General features: G+C 45.6%; 1 protein-coding gene across 5 annotated transcripts in view; it reads left to right on the top strand.

Annotated features, from left to right (window-relative positions):
* Nucleotides 1-12,275: 12,275 nt before the first annotated feature.
* eif4e2rs1 (eukaryotic translation initiation factor 4E family member 2 related sequence 1) overlaps nucleotides 12,276-15,465 on the top strand; it is a 91,164-nt gene continuing 87,974 nt past the window's right edge. For 3 of the 5 annotated variants that reach the window (XR_006835007.1, XM_046329207.1, XM_046329204.1), the window contains exons 1-2: nucleotides 12,276-12,746; nucleotides 12,907-12,943. Coding sequence is in view for 2 of the 5 variants with exons in the window: in XM_046329207.1 (XP_046185163.1) it covers nucleotides 12,742-12,746; nucleotides 12,907-12,943 (42 nt within the window). In the remaining 3 variants the exon portion in view is untranslated. Of the gene's footprint in view, nucleotides 12,747-12,855; nucleotides 12,944-15,465 lie in introns of all 5 variants that reach the window. The other 2 variants (XM_046329205.1, XM_046329206.1) reach the window with 2 other exon arrangements.

Genomic DNA, 15,465 nt, shown 5'->3' with positions numbered 1-15,465 from the left:
CAAAATGTTAAATGGGCAACCAGAGGGGGAAAAAATATAGAATTTTAACCAGGTAGGCAGTTTGAAAACAAGTTCTCATTTAAAACTGAGACCTGGCCAAGATAAAGCAAAACAGTGCAACACGAACAATAACACAGAGTTACACGTGGAATAAACAAATGTACAGTCAATTACACACTAGAAAATGTGCCTTGTTAAACGTTAATTTGTGGAATTTCTTTCCTTCTTATTGCATTTGAGGCAGTTGTGTTATGACAAGGTAGGGGTGGTATACAGAAGATAGCCCTTTTTGGTAAACGACAAAGACAATATTAAGGCAAGAACAGCTCAAATAAGCAAAGAGAAATGACAGTCCATCATTACTTTAAGACATGAAGGTCAGTCAATGTGGAAAATTTCAAGAATTTTGAAAGTTTCTTCAAGTTCAGTCACAAAAACCATCAAGCGCTATGATGAAACTGGCTCTCATGAGGACCGCCACAGGAAAGGAAGACCCAAAGGTCATTAGAGTTACCAGCCTCAGAAATTGACTGTGTGAATCAGGCCTTCGTGGTCAAATTTCTGCAAAAAATCCACCACTAAAGAACACCAATAAGAAGTGTTACGTCTACTCCTGCTCCTCCCCTTCGGCATTCAACGTCTCTGGTACACCACTGGTCCTGGGATCCATCATTACGCACACCTGGCATCAAGCATTACGCGCACCTGCACGTCATCATGAGGCACACCTGGACTCCATTACCTCACCTATTACCGCCCCTATTTCCCTTAGGTTCTTTCCCCAGTCAGTATTGTTCCTGTGTTTATGCAAAGACGCTAATGTTATCTCGTTCCATGGTTTTTTTCCCAACATTTCACCTGCTTCTCAACATACAGCATCATCATTGGGCCAAGAAACAGAGTAATGTAAATTAGACCAGTGGAAATGTGTCCTTTGGTTTGGAGTCCAAAATGGAGATTTTTGGTTTCAACCTCCGTATCTTTGTGAGATGCGGTGTAGGTCAACAGATGGTCTCCGCATATGTATTTCCCACCGTGAAGCATGGAGGAGGAGGTGTGATGGTGCTTTGCTGGTGACACTGTCTGTGATTTATCTAGAATTCAAGGCACAATTAACCAGCATGGCTACCACAGAATTCTGCAGCGACACGCCATCCCATCTGGTTTGGGCTCATATGTTTTTCCACAGGACAATGACCCAACACACCTCCAGGCTGTGTAAGGGCTGTTTTACTAAGGAGAGTGATGGAGTGCTGCATCAGATGACCTTGCCTCCACAATCACCCGACCTCAACCAAATCGAGATGGTTTGAGATGAGTCGGACCGCAGAGTGAAGGAAAAGCAGCAAGTGCTCAGCATATGTGGGAACTCCCAAGACTTTTGGAAAAGCATTACATGTGAAGCTGGTTGAGTGTCAAGAGTGTGCAAAGCTTTCATTAAGGCAAAATGTGGCTACTTTGAAGAATATAAAATATATTTGGGTTTCTTTAACACTTTTTTTTTGTTGGTTACTACATGATTCCATATATGTTCATTACTTTTGATGTCTTCACTATTATTCTACAATGTAGAAAATAGTACAATAAAGAAACCCTGGCATGAGTACGTGTGTCCATACTTTGAATGGTACTGTATCTACAATACAACATGTATAATACCACCATACAACAATGTGTGTGTTTGTACCTTTGGAGTGTCTTCATACACAGGTACAGACAGTATTCTACTGCTGCATCAGTTACCTGATGTGGGATAGCGTTCCATGTAGTCATGGCTCTATGTAGTGCTGTGAGCCTCCCATAATATGTTCTGGCTTGGATTGTGAAGAGACCTCTGGTGGCTTGTCTTGTGGGGTAGGCATGGGTTTCTGAGATGTGTGCAAGTATTTTAAACGGACAGCTTGGTACATTCAGCTTGTCAACACCTCTTATAAAAACAAGTAGTGATGAAGTTGATCTCTCCTCCTCTTTGAGCCATGAGAGATTGACATGCATGGCATTAACGTTAGCTCTCTGTGTACAGTCCATCTTTGTGGCACCTGACCACAACTGAACAGTAGTCCAGGTGCAGAAACACTATCTCATGTTAAATACTGTTGAAGTAATATGGCTACAGGTTCATCTGCCTCACCTAAAGCCCATTCTGGTGGGAAGCTGCTATAGACAGTCAGTATCTGGATAATGTTAAATACTGTTGAAGTAATATGGCTACAGGTTCATCTGCCTTCTGGTGGGAAGCTGCCTAAAGCCCATTCTGGTAATGGGAAGCTGCTATAGACCTGCCTCACCAAAGCCCATTCTGATAACAGTCAGTATCTGGATAATGTTAAATACTGTTGAAGTAATATGGCTACAGATTCATCTGCCTCACCTAAAGCCCATTCTGGTGGGAAGCTGCTATAGACAGTATCTGGATAATGTTAAATACTGTTGAAGTAATATGGCTACAGGTTCATCTGCCTCACCTAAAGCCCATTCTGGTGGGAAGCTGCTATAGACAGTCAGTATCTGGATAAAAGCCCATTCTGTTAAACAGTACTGGATAATGTTAAATACTGTTGAAGTAATATGGCTACAGGTTCATCTGCCTCACCTAAAGCCCATTCTGGTGGGAAGCTGCTATAGACCAAATGCTAACAGTCAGTATCTGGATAATATGTGTGAAATGCTTGATAATGTATGTATCAACAGAGAAGTATATTTTCTAGGTGATTTAAATATTGACAAGCTGCCCACTCAAGAAAAAACTTCAAACTGTAACCAGTGCCTGCAATCTGGTTCAGGTTATCAGTCAACCTACCAGGGTAGTTTACAAACAGAACAGGAATGACATCATCAACATGTATTGATCACATCTTTACTAATGCTGCAGATATTTGCTTTAAAGCAGTATACAAATCCATCGGATGTAGTGATCACAATAAAATAGCCATATTTAGGAAAACCAAGGTTCCAAAGGCTGGGACTACTATAGTTTATAAGAGGTCATACAAGAGGTTCTGTAGTGATTCATATGTTGATGTAAATCATATTTGTTGGTCTGTGGTGTGTAATGAGGAGCAAACAGACGCTGCACTTGAAATTGCTTATTCCAGGTACTAATAAGCACACACCCATTGTGTTTGACCAGATACAATGCTATTACACAGTGAACAAATTGACGTTCAGCACGCTTATAGGGAAGGACACTCAACAAGCACAGCACTTATACAAATTACCCATGATTGGCAGAGAGAAATTGATAATAAAATGATTGTGGGTGCTGTCTTCTTAGACTTACAGTGCAGGTTTGACATTATTGATCACTAGTACTAGTACTTCCGGGTTGGAGCGAGCGGTCGCATCGGCACTTCGCTCCGCAGGTAGTATAACTTTTACATTACATTTCATTACATTTCATTATAGTACAACGGTTTGATTTGTCTAATCTTAGCAATTTCTTCTTAGCTAGCTACATAGCCGTCTTTGTATCAAAGATAATTGCATAATTATCGTATTTCGTCATCCTAACGTAGTCTTCACTGCTATTTGCCCAGCAGCTAGCCAGCTAGCCAGCTAGCAAACGCCCACTGATTAGCAGCACTGTAGTAACTATTACACTCAACTGAACGACCTGATTAGTGTAGTGTTAGCTAGCTACATAGCTGTCTTTGCTGTCTTCGTATCCAAGATAATTGTGTAGTTTAGAGTGTGTAGTCTTAGAGTGATTATCTTAATTTACCGAGGTTAGCTAGCCAGCTATTTGTCATCCTTAACGTAGGAGACTCTGCTAGCTAGCCAACAGCTAGCCAACAGCTAGCCGACAGCTAGCCAACAGCTAGCCAACATCTACCGAATAGGACTCAACAACCCGGTCGCATTCACAGGTAGTATCACATTTTCATTTCATTACAGTACAACGGTTTGATTTGTTTGATCGTAGCTAGCTACATAGCTAGCTACATAGCCGTCTTTGTATCAAAGATAATTGTGTAGTCTAGAGCGATTTTCTAGGTTAGCTAGCCAGCTATTGTCGTTCTTTTAACGCCACGTAACGTAAACAACACTGCTAGCTAGCCAGCTAGCCCCCGAATAGCAGCACTGCAGAAACTATTACACTCAACGGAACGACTTGATTAGTGTAGTGTCAACAACGCAGCCACTGCCAGCTAGCCTACTTCAGCAGTACTGTATCATTTTAATCATTTTAGTCAATAAGATTCTTGCTACGTAAGCTTAACTTTCTGAACATTCGAGACGTGTAGTCCACTTGTCATTCCAATCTCCTTTGCATTAGCGTAGCCTCTTCTGTAGCCTGTCAACTATGTGTCTGTCTATCCCTGTTCTCTCCTCTCTGCACAGACCATACAAACGCTCTACACCGCGTGGCCGCGGCCAGCCTACTCTGGTGGTCCCAGCACGCACGACCCACGTGGAGTTCCAGGTCTCCGGTAGCCTCTGGAACTGCCAATCTGCGGTCAACAAGGCAGAGTTCATCTCAGCCTATGCATCCCTCCAGTCCCTCGACTTCTTGGCACTGACGGAAACATGGATCACCACAGACAACACTGCTACTCCTACTGCTCTCTCTTCGTCCGCCCACGTGTTCTCGCACACCCCGAGAGCGTCTGGTCAGCGGGGTGGTGGCACCGGGATCCTCATCTCTCCCAAGTGGTCATTCTCTCTTTCTCCCCTTACCCATCTGTCTATCGCCTCCGTTGAATTCCATGCTGTCACAGTTACTAGCCCTTTCAAGCTTAACATCCTTATCATTTATCGCCCTCCAGGTTCCCTCGGAGAGTTCATCAATGAGCTTGATGCCTTGATAAGCTCCTTTCCCGAGGACGGCTCACCTCTCACAGTTCTGGGCGACTTTAACCTCCCCACGTCTACCTTTGACTCTTTCCTCTCTGCCTCCTTCTTTCCACTCCTCTCCTCTTTTGACCTCACCCTCTCACCTTCCCCCCCTACTCACAAGGCAGGCAATACGCTCGACCTCATCTTTACTAGATGCTGTTCTTCCACTAACCTCATTGCAACTCCCCTCCAAGTCTCCGACCACTACCTTGTATCCTTTTCCCTCTCGCTCTCATCCAACACCTCCCACACTGCCCCTACTCGGATGGTATCGCGCCGTCCCAACCTTCGCTCTCTCTCCCCCGCTACTCTCTCCTCTTCCATCCTATCATCTCTTCCCTCCGCTCAAACCTTCTCCCACCTATCTCCTGATTCTGCCTCCTCAACCCTCCTCTCCTCCCTCTCTGCATCCCTTGACTCTCTATGTCCCCTATCCTCCAGGCCGGCTCGGTCCTCCCCCTCCCGCTCCGTGGCTCGATGACTCATTGCGAGCTCACAGAACAGGGCTCCGGGCAGCCGAGCGGAAATGGAGGAAAACTCGCCTCCCTGCGGACCTGGCATCCTTTCACTCCCTCCTCTCTACATTTTCCTCCTCTGTCTCTGCTGCTAAAGCCATTTTCTACCACTCTAAATTCCAAGCATCTGTCTCTAACCCTAGGAAGCTCTTTGCCACCTTCTCCTCCCTCCTGAATTCTCCTCCCCCTCCCCCCCCTCCTCCCTCTCTGCAGATGACTTCGTCAACCATTTTGAAAAGAAGGTCGACGACATCCGATCCTCGTTTGCTAAGTCAAACGACACCGCTGGTTCTGCTCACACTGCCCTACCCTGTGCTCTGACCTCTTTCTCCCCTCTCTCTCCAGATGAAATCTCGCGTCTTGTGACGGCCGGCCGCCCAACAACCTGCCCGCTTGACCCTATCCCCTCCTCTCTTCTCCAGACCATTTCCGGAGACCTTCTCCCTTACCTCACCTCGCTCATCAACTCATCCCTGACCGCTGGCTACGTCCCTTCCGTCTTCAAGAGAGCGAGAGTTGCACCCCTTCTGAAAAAACCTACACTCGATCCCTCCGATGTCAACAACTACAGACCAGTATCCCTTCTTTCTTTTCTCTCCAAAACTCTTGAACGTGCCGTCCTTGGCCAGCTCTCCCGCTATCTCTCTCTGAATGACCTTCTTGATCCAAATCAGTCAGGTTTCAAGACTAGTCATTCAACTGAGACTGCTCTCCTCTGTATCACGGAGGCGCTCCGCACTGCTAAAGCTAACTCTCTCTCCTCTGCTCTCATCCTTCTAGATCTATCGGCTGCCTTCGATACTGTGAACCATCAGATCCTCCTCTCCACCCTCTCCGAGTTGGGCATCTCCGGCGCGGCCCACGCTTGGATTGCGTCCTACCTGACAGGTCGCTCCTACCAGGTGGCGTGGCGAGAATCTGTCTCCTCACCACGCGCTCTCACCACTGGTGTCCCCAGGGCTCTGTTCTTGGCCCTCTCCTATTCTCGCTATACACCAAGTCACTTGGCTCTGTCATAACCTCACATGGTCTCTCTTATCATTGCTATGCAGACGACACACAATTCATCTTCTCCTTTCCCCCTTCTGATGACCAGGTGGCGAATCGCATCTCTGCATGTCTGGCAGACATATCAGTGTGGATGACTGATCACCACCTCAAGCTGAACCTCGGCAAGACGGAGCTGCTCTTCCTCCCGGGGAAGGACTGCCCGTTCCATGATCTCGCCATCACGGTTGACAACTCCATTGTGTCCTCCTCCCAGAGCGCCAAGAACCTTGGCGTGATCCTGGACAACACCCTGTCGTTCTCAACCAACATCAAGGCGGTGGCCCGTTCCTGTAGGTTCATGCTCTACAACATCCGCAGAGTACGACCCTGCCTCACACAGGAAGCGGCGCAGGTCCTAATCCAGGCACTTGTCATCTCCCGTCTGGATTACTGCAACTCGCTGTTGGCTGGGCTCCCTGCCTGTGCCATTAAACCCCTTCAACTCATCCAGAACGCCGCAGCCTGTCTGGTGTTCAACCTTCCCAAGTTCTCTCACGTCACCCCGCTCCTCCGTTCTCTCCACTGGCTTCCAGTTGAAGCTCGCATCCGCTACAAGACCATGGTGCTTGACTACGGAGCTGTGAGGGGAACGGCACCTCAGTACCTCCAGGCTCTGATCAGGCCCTACACCCAAACAAGGGCACTGCGTTCATCCACCTCTGGCCTGCTCGCCTCCCTACCACTGAGGAAGTACAGCTCCCGCTCAGCCCAGTCAAAACTGTTCGCTGCCCTGGCCCCCCAATAGTGGAACAAACTCCCTCACGACGCCAGGACAGCGGAGTCAATCACCACCTTCCGGAGACACCTGAAACCCCACCTCTTTAAGGAATACCTAGGATAGGATAAGTAATCCCTCTCACCCCCCCTTAAGTTTTAGATGCACTATTGTAAAGTGACTGTTCCACTGGATGTCATAAGGTGAATGCACCAATTTGTAAGTCGCTCTGGATAAGAGCGTCTGCTAAATGACTTAAATGTAAATGTAAATGTAATGTGTCTAAAATCAGTACTCTAAGCTCCCAAGTGGACTCTGCTATGAAGCAGAATACCACCCATAGGTACCATCTGGAGGAAGTCCAGAATGGTCCCGCGCTACAGGGTGACTACCCAACCAAGCAACCGGAGTCTGGTACTCAAAGGAGTGAAGACGATAGAAGGTTTCAGACATCGCCTCCCTCATGTGTCCCTAAGTTTTCTCCTCTTGGCCATTCGACATTGAGTAATGTGGCGCCTCTTCGCCAACAAAGCCAAGACTTGAGTACAGCTTTGAAATTAGAATTCAGTGGTTCTGCGACTCGCAAATACACCCACAAGCTTACTATCATAGGCTTCGTTCAGTTTACATTGAGCTACTCACTGAAACAGGAATGGAAGAGCTGTTACCATTCAAACAAATGTTTCTGTCAAACATGCATCTCACCTTCATTACCTGCTTGGGCCATACAGCACATGTTGGCTTGCATATCTTACAACTCATGCATCTCACCTTCATTACCTACTTGGGCCATACAGCACATGTTGGCTTGCATATCTTACAACTCAGAGAGCTTGCAAGCACAACTTTTGAGGCATAAAAAGCTCGCAACACTAAGAGCCCTGACATCTTAAATAAAAATCAATAAAATAAAATAAGTACAAGTCAGCTACTACAGCGACTGAAAAGACTGTAACGCTTAACAAAGAGCTGCAGTTAGTTTCAGAGTGTGTGGCAAGGAATAAGTTAGCCCTAAATATTTCTTAAACTAAAAGCATTGTATTTGGGACAAATCATTCACTAAACCCTAAACCTCAACTAAATCTTGTAATAAATAATGTGTAAATTGAGCAAGTTGAGATGACTAAACTGCTTGGAGTAAAATCCTGGATTGTAAACTGTCATGATCAAAACATACTGATACAACAGTGGTGGAATATGGGCCTGAGGGCACACAGTGTGTTGGAACTAATGGGGATCCATAATAAACCCCAGGAAGAGTAGCTGCTGCCTTGACAGGAACTAATGGGGATCCATAATAAACCCCAGGAAGAGTAGCTGCTGCCTTGGCAGGAACTAATGGGGATCCATAATAAACCCCAGGAAGAGTAGCTGCTGCCTTGGCAGGAACTAATGGGGATCCATAATAAACCCCAGGAAGAGTAGCTGCTGCCTTGACAGGAACTAATGGGGATCCATAATAAACCCCAGGAAGAGTAGCTGCTGCCTTGACAGGAACTAATGGGGATCCATAATAAACCCCAGGAAGAGTAGCTGCTGCCTTGGCAGGAACTAATGGGGATCCATAATAAACCCCAGGAAGAGTAGCTGCTGCCTTGGCAGGAACTAATGGGGATCCATAATAAACCCCAGGAAGAGTAGCTGCTGTCTTGGCAGGAACTAATGGGGATCCATAATAAACCCCAGGAAGAGTAGCTGCTGTCCTGGCAGGAACTAATGGGGATCCATAATAAACCCCAGGAAGAGTAGCTGCTGCCTTGGCAGGAACTAATGGGGATCCATAATAAACCCCAGGAAGAGTAGCTGCTGTCTTGGCAGGAACTAATGGGGATCCATAATAAACCCCAGGAAGAGTAGCTGCTGCCTTGGCAGGAACTAATGGGGATCCATAATAAACCCCAGGAAGAGTAGCTGCTGCCTTGGCAGGAACTAATGGGGATCCATAATAAACCCCAGGAAGAGTAGCTGCTGCCTTGGCAGGAACTAATGGGGATCCATAATAAACCCCAGGAAGAGTAGCTGCTGCCTTGGCAGGAACTAATGGGGATCCATAATAAACCCCAGGAAGAGTAGCTGCTGCCTTGGCAGGAACTAATGGGGATCCATAATAAACTCCAGGAAGAGTAGCTGCTGCCTTGACAGGAACTAAATGGGGATCCATAATAAACCCCAGGAAGAGTAGCTGCTGCCTTGGCAGGAACTATTGGGGATCCATAATAAACCCCAGGAAGAGTAGCTGCTGCCTTGGCAGGAACTAATGGGGATCCATAATAAACCCCAGGAAGAGTAGCTGCTGCCTTGGCAGGAACTAATGGGGATCCATAATAAACCCCAGGAAGAGTAGCTGCTGCCTTGGCAGGAACTAATGGGGATCCATAATAAACCCCAGGAAGAGTAGCTGCTGCCTTGGCAGGAACTAATGGGGATCCATAATAAACCCCAGGAAGAGTAGCTGCTGCCTTGGCAGGAACTAATGGGGATCCATAATAAACCCCAGGAAGAGTAGCTGCTGCCTTGGCAGGAACTAATGGGGATCCATAATAAACCCCAGGAAGAGTAGCTGCTGCCTTGGCAGGAACTAATGGGGATCCATAATAAACCCCAGGAAGAGTAGCTGCTGCCTTGACAGGAACTAATGGGGATCCATAATAAATACAAATGTGTGAAGAAAAATGTAATTGATGGTTAAAGTAATTGAACCATTGTCAAATGCACCGTTAAAGATGTACTATGCAGAAATCGCTCCGCCATTTCCTGGTTACTAAAATTGTAATAGTTTGCCTAATTTAAGTTTATGTGACAAAACAAGCAGTCATTGTGTAGATAATCATTGTACCATCTAAACCGCTGTGGAATATATTTTCCATAGACAAAAATATTGTAGTTCCAGCTGTACAAAACTGTAAGTAAAATACATAAAAACTAAACTTCAGAACAGGAAGCATAGAAATAGAGCACATAGAACAGCTCTAACACTTCTTAGACTTGCTTTCAATGTGAATGAAAGAGCTATAATTCACATTTCTATGTGAATTTGGTCAGGTTACCCCAAAAGTTACATATTGTATCTTTAATTGGTTTAAGAATTTAAAGTGTTTTTTTGATGTGAACCGTTTGTGAACTCGTTTTTGCCATTTGGCCTGGGCATCAGACTCCAGAGTCCTTTATTTCAGAGTTGTGTCAGTGAGGTGGTCGGATTTAAATTGGCTACCATTTATCACATAGTTTGTGTAGGCTGAAATGTGTAGGCTGAAATGTGTAGGCTGAAATATGCAGGCTGAAATGTGTAGGCTGAAATGGGCAGGCTGAAATGTGCAGGCTGAAATGTGTAGGCTGAAATGTGTAGGCTGAAATGTGTAGGCTGAAATGTGTAGGCTGAAATATGCAGGCTGAAATGGGCAGGCTGAAATGTGCAGGCTGAAATGTGTAGGCTGAAATGTGTAGGCTGAAATGTGTAGGCTGATAGGTGCAGGCTGAAATGGGCAGGCTGAAATGTGTAGGCTGATAGGTGCAGGCTGAAATGGGCAGGCTGATAGGTGCAGGCTGAAATGGGCAGGCTGAAATGTGTAGGCTGAAATGGGCAGGCTGAAATGTGCAGGCTGAAATGGGCAGGCTGAAATGGGCAGGCTGAAATGTGTAGGCTGAAATGGGCAGGCTGAAATGGGCAGGCTGAAATGTGTAGGCTGAAATGGGCAGGCTGAAATGTGCAGGCTGAAATGGGCAGGCTGAAATGGGCAGGCTGAAATGGGCAGGCTGAAATGTGCAGGCTGAAATGTGTAGGCTGAAATGTGTAGGCTGAAATGGGCAGGCTGAAATGTGCTGAAATGTGCCATCAAAAAACATGGCAGACATTGGATGAATTAAACAAATGTATATCTTCCTTCTCAGCTACAATTATTTGAATAATTCAATGGATGTTTTGTGCACAAAAATGATGACTAAAGTGTCTTATTATGAATATTCAAATCTGACTTTTCTAAGTGGCCATGTTTGGAAATGGTCTTTCTGGGCTGGGCATCAGCCTTGAAACCATTGTGCCAAAATCCCCCCCCCCTTGCGTTCTTCATTTTATTTGCGTTCTTCATTCAACCAGGTGGCCAGTTGAGAACACCTTTATTTAACCAGGTGGACAGTTGAGAACAAGTTCTCATTTACAACTGCGACCTGGCCAAGATAAAGCATAGCAGTGCGACACAAACAACAACAGAGTTACACATGGAATAAACAAACATTCATTGCTGCAACTTGCTTGCTAGTTGAGATTTCTGCTCTGCATTCCGTTGTCAGTTTAGCCTACATTTCACTGATCTTAGTAGCAGAAAGCATTTTTGCTTGCAGTTTTCTATTTGGCTATTTGTTTCAAGTGTATGTGGCGGTTCTAGCTTGTATGGCGTCCTGGGCGAACTCCCCCTTCAGCACCCGCCGACCGCACCCGCACCTGGGCGGAAAGATGCCCATGTCGCCTGTACCTAAAACATCTACTGATTTTTGTATTAGTCTATAAATAAATCTCTTTGCCAACATTCGTCATCTCTCACATGTCTTATTCGACTAGTATTTTTTAAAGTGTAAGGATAATAATTCAGCCATAGTTGTTCTGAAATGTTCATTGCTTGCCAACATTTTACCCCTTCCTCTATATTTAATATAACACACATACATTCATTATTAATTTCGGTTGCCTATCCTGACTAAGTTTGTTCAAAAGAAAGTATTTGACTCTGATGTGTGTTACAGAAAGTATTTGACTCTGATGTGTGTTACAGAAAGTATTTGACTCTGATGTGTGTTACAGAAAGTATTTGACTCTGATGTGTGTTACAGAAAGTATTTGACTCTGATGTGTGTTACAGAAAGTATTTGACTCTGATGTGTGTTACAGAAAGTATTTGACTCTGATGTGTGTTACAGAAAGTATTTGACTCTGATGTGTACCACAGAAAGTATTTGACTCTGATGTGTACCACAGAAAGTATTTGACTCTAGCCACAAAAATAAGGAAATTAGATGGGGGGGGGGATTCTGGCAAGGGGAGATTTTCGGCATAAAACCGGAACCCTTGCCCCTACAACCTGGAAGGCTGTAGTAATCTGATCTGGCCAGCAGGGGTCACCAGGGCACCATAAACACGAGGCTCCACGGGGGCGTAACTTCCGGGTTTATAAAAGTTGTCAACAGTTTGCTAAATAGAAAATCATGTAGCTAGATACTGAGACCAGAACCGTTCTTTTATAGCTGAATGAGAAAGCTACCCGTCTTTCTCCAGCAGAGAAAGAGAGACGGGGGGAAGGAGTGACTGAAGACAGACGGCGCCGCTGTGGAAAGCAGAAGTAGTTAGTTACAGTAGTTAACTAGCTAGCCAGAATGTTTAGCTACTGTAGCTAGTTAGCTAACTTGTATTGTGTTAAGTATAACTACCAGGCCAGCTAAAAACGGGCTGGTGTGTGTAATAACTCCAGACTGCTCTCCCGGTCTCGGCCGGGGCTCCATGGAAGAGCTGCTGGGACGGAACAAGGAACGGGACTGCAACCGAGGCTCACCCCAAAGCCCTCTGCCCATCTCTCTGGTCCAACGGGGTATTATTACCGTGGCCTGGGAACGGGAGTTACGGCCGACCGAGCGGCGATGGGGTCAGAAGTACTTTTTCTACAACTTTTATGAAAGGTCTTATAATAAAGTAGAGATGTATTTATATCTACATCAAACTGGTTAAGGTTATACAGTGTGTTTGTCCGGCAGTGATGAGATGTCATGTAGCGAACTCCTATAGAAGCTCCATCTCTTCGCCAGGTTAAAACCCGCTACAGAATCCGGGATCCTGGACAAGGTACGTCAACTTTTGCCTGAAACAAATTTCACCAAGAAGGAAAAAAATACTTTTAAAATAAAGTTGTGCAGGAGAGTGAGATTTAATTGAGAGGGACACGGTGAATGGCGCAATGGTGTGCAACTGCAGCCCCCAATGTGGACTTCCTCTATCTGTTGGAAGGAGTATTGCATTAGTTCCTGCATGAACCCCCACCCAAAGTGTGACACTTTTGAATGTGGGTCAAAAGGGAAAAAAGTATGCGTTTTTTCACTGGTAGACAGTATCCTTCGCTCCTGCCTGCCGTCGCTGTCTTTAACTGAATTGCGGGGAAACGGTGCCCGACAAGCGGGTGCGAAGGACACTACCGGTCTGTTCTAAGTATAGCCAGCTACTGTTGTCAACCCCACTGCTTCTGTGGGGTTTATCGGCGGTTGCATCACCACCATCGACTGTACTGGAGCGCCCCTGCCTCCCGCCTATGTACTGTAGTCCAAATAAAAATAAACCAATAGAAGTCTAAAGAGGGGTTCTTACAGATTCCGGAATGCCCACAAATAATGCTCAAATTGTGGGCTGCAGTTGCACCCTTCTCGAATGGCACAGAAGGGGCTCTGATCCGTATTGATGTGTCACGCCTTGCCATTTATTATTTATTATTTATTCATTCTCATAGCTGCGTGATTGTTGAACCCATAAGTTTCAAACCCTACCCCTTTAGGGTTAGCAGTAGGTTAGTACTACATGGGTCTGACATTAATACTTATTATCATTAATACTTGTCCTCTATGAAGACCCTTGCCCTACTGTATATCATTGTCCACGATGAAGACCGGTGTTGTAAAGTACTACTGTAATATCTATAGTTGGTGAAACCTCTTACTCCTCGAAATATCACGATGTGTACTTAATTAATTTATATTTCAAGATATTGATAACTGCTAAAAATACAGTTTTGATTTGTGAAGTTCAAAATAGTCCTGCAGCCCAACTGATTGGCAAACTTACTGCAAATTAAGAAATCATGTGACTAAATAAACTATACTATGAAACAAAGATACATGTATATAAAGGAAAGATAATAAAAAGCTTTAACTGAAATTCTGGGAAAAAAGCCAACTCGACTCCATTGTTCATTGAATCAGATGGCTTATTCATCACAAAGCCCACTGATATTGCCGACTACTTTAATTACTTTTTCAGTAAATAAATGTACAAAAGCCAGACAAAATGCAGAGCGCCAAATTCAAATAAATTGCTATAAAAATCAAACTTTCATGAAATCAAATCCAAATCAAATGTATTTATATAGCCCTTCGTACATCAGCTGATATCTCAAAGTGCTGTACAGAAACCCAGCCTAAAACCCCAAACAGCAAGCAATGCAGGTGTAGAAGCATGGTGGCTAGGAAAAACTCCCTGGAAAGGCCAAAACCTAGGAAGAAACCTAGAGAGGAACCAGGCTATGTGGGGTGGCCAGTCCTCTTCTGGCTGTGCCGGGTGGAGATTATAACAGAACATGGCCAAGATGTTCAAATGTTCATAAATAACCAGCATGGTCGAATAATAATAAGGCAGAACAGTTGAAACTGGAACAGCAGCACGGCCAGGTGGACTGGGGACAGCAAGGAGTCATCATGTCAGGTCGTCCTGGGGCACGGTCCTTGGGCTCAGGTCCTCCGAGAGAGAAAGGAGAGAATTAGAGAGAGCACACTTAAATTCACACAGGACACCGAATAGGACAGGAGAAGTACTCCAGATATAACAAACCGACCCTAGCCCCCCGACACACAAACTACTGCAGCATAAATACTGGAGGCTGAGACAGGAGGGGTCAGGAGACACTGTGGCCCCATCTGATGATACCCCCGGACCGGGCCAAACAGGCAGGATATAACCCCACCCACTTTGCCAAAGCACAGCCCCCACATCACTAGAGGGATATCTTCAACCACCAACTTACCATCCTGAGACAAGGCCGAGTATAGCCCACAAAGATCTCTGCCACGCCACAACACAAGGGGGTGGCGCCAACCCAGATAGGAAGATCATGTCAGTGACTCAACCCACTCAAGTGACACACCCCTCCTAGAGACGGCATGGAAGAGCCCCAGTAAGCCAGTGACTCAGCCCCTGTAATAGGGTTAGAGGCAGAGAATCCCAGTGGAAAGAGGGGAACCGGCCAGGCAGAGACAGCAAGGGTGGTTCGTTGTTCCAGAGCCTTTCCGTTCACCTTCCCACTCCTGGGACAAACTACACTCAATCATATGACCTACTGAAGAGATGAGTCTTCAGTAAAGACTTAAAGGTTGAGACCAAGTTTGTGTCTCTCACATGGGTAGGCAGACGATTACATAAAAATTGAGCTCTATAGGAGAAAGCCCTGCCTCCAGCTGTTTGCTTAGAAATTCTAGGGACAATTAGGAGGCCTGCGTCTTGTGACCGTAGCGTACGTGTAGGTATGTACGGCAGGACCAAATCAGAGAGATGGGTAGGAACAAGCCCATGTAATGCTGACTCTCATTACCACGGTAACCTCCCGC

This window comes from Oncorhynchus gorbuscha, linkage group LG25 (assembly GCF_021184085.1).
Source record: "Oncorhynchus gorbuscha isolate QuinsamMale2020 ecotype Even-year linkage group LG25, OgorEven_v1.0, whole genome shotgun sequence".
In the NCBI taxonomy this organism is placed as follows: domain Eukaryota; kingdom Metazoa; phylum Chordata; class Actinopteri; order Salmoniformes; family Salmonidae; genus Oncorhynchus; species Oncorhynchus gorbuscha.
This window is presented reverse-complemented; position numbering and strand designations above follow the sequence as displayed.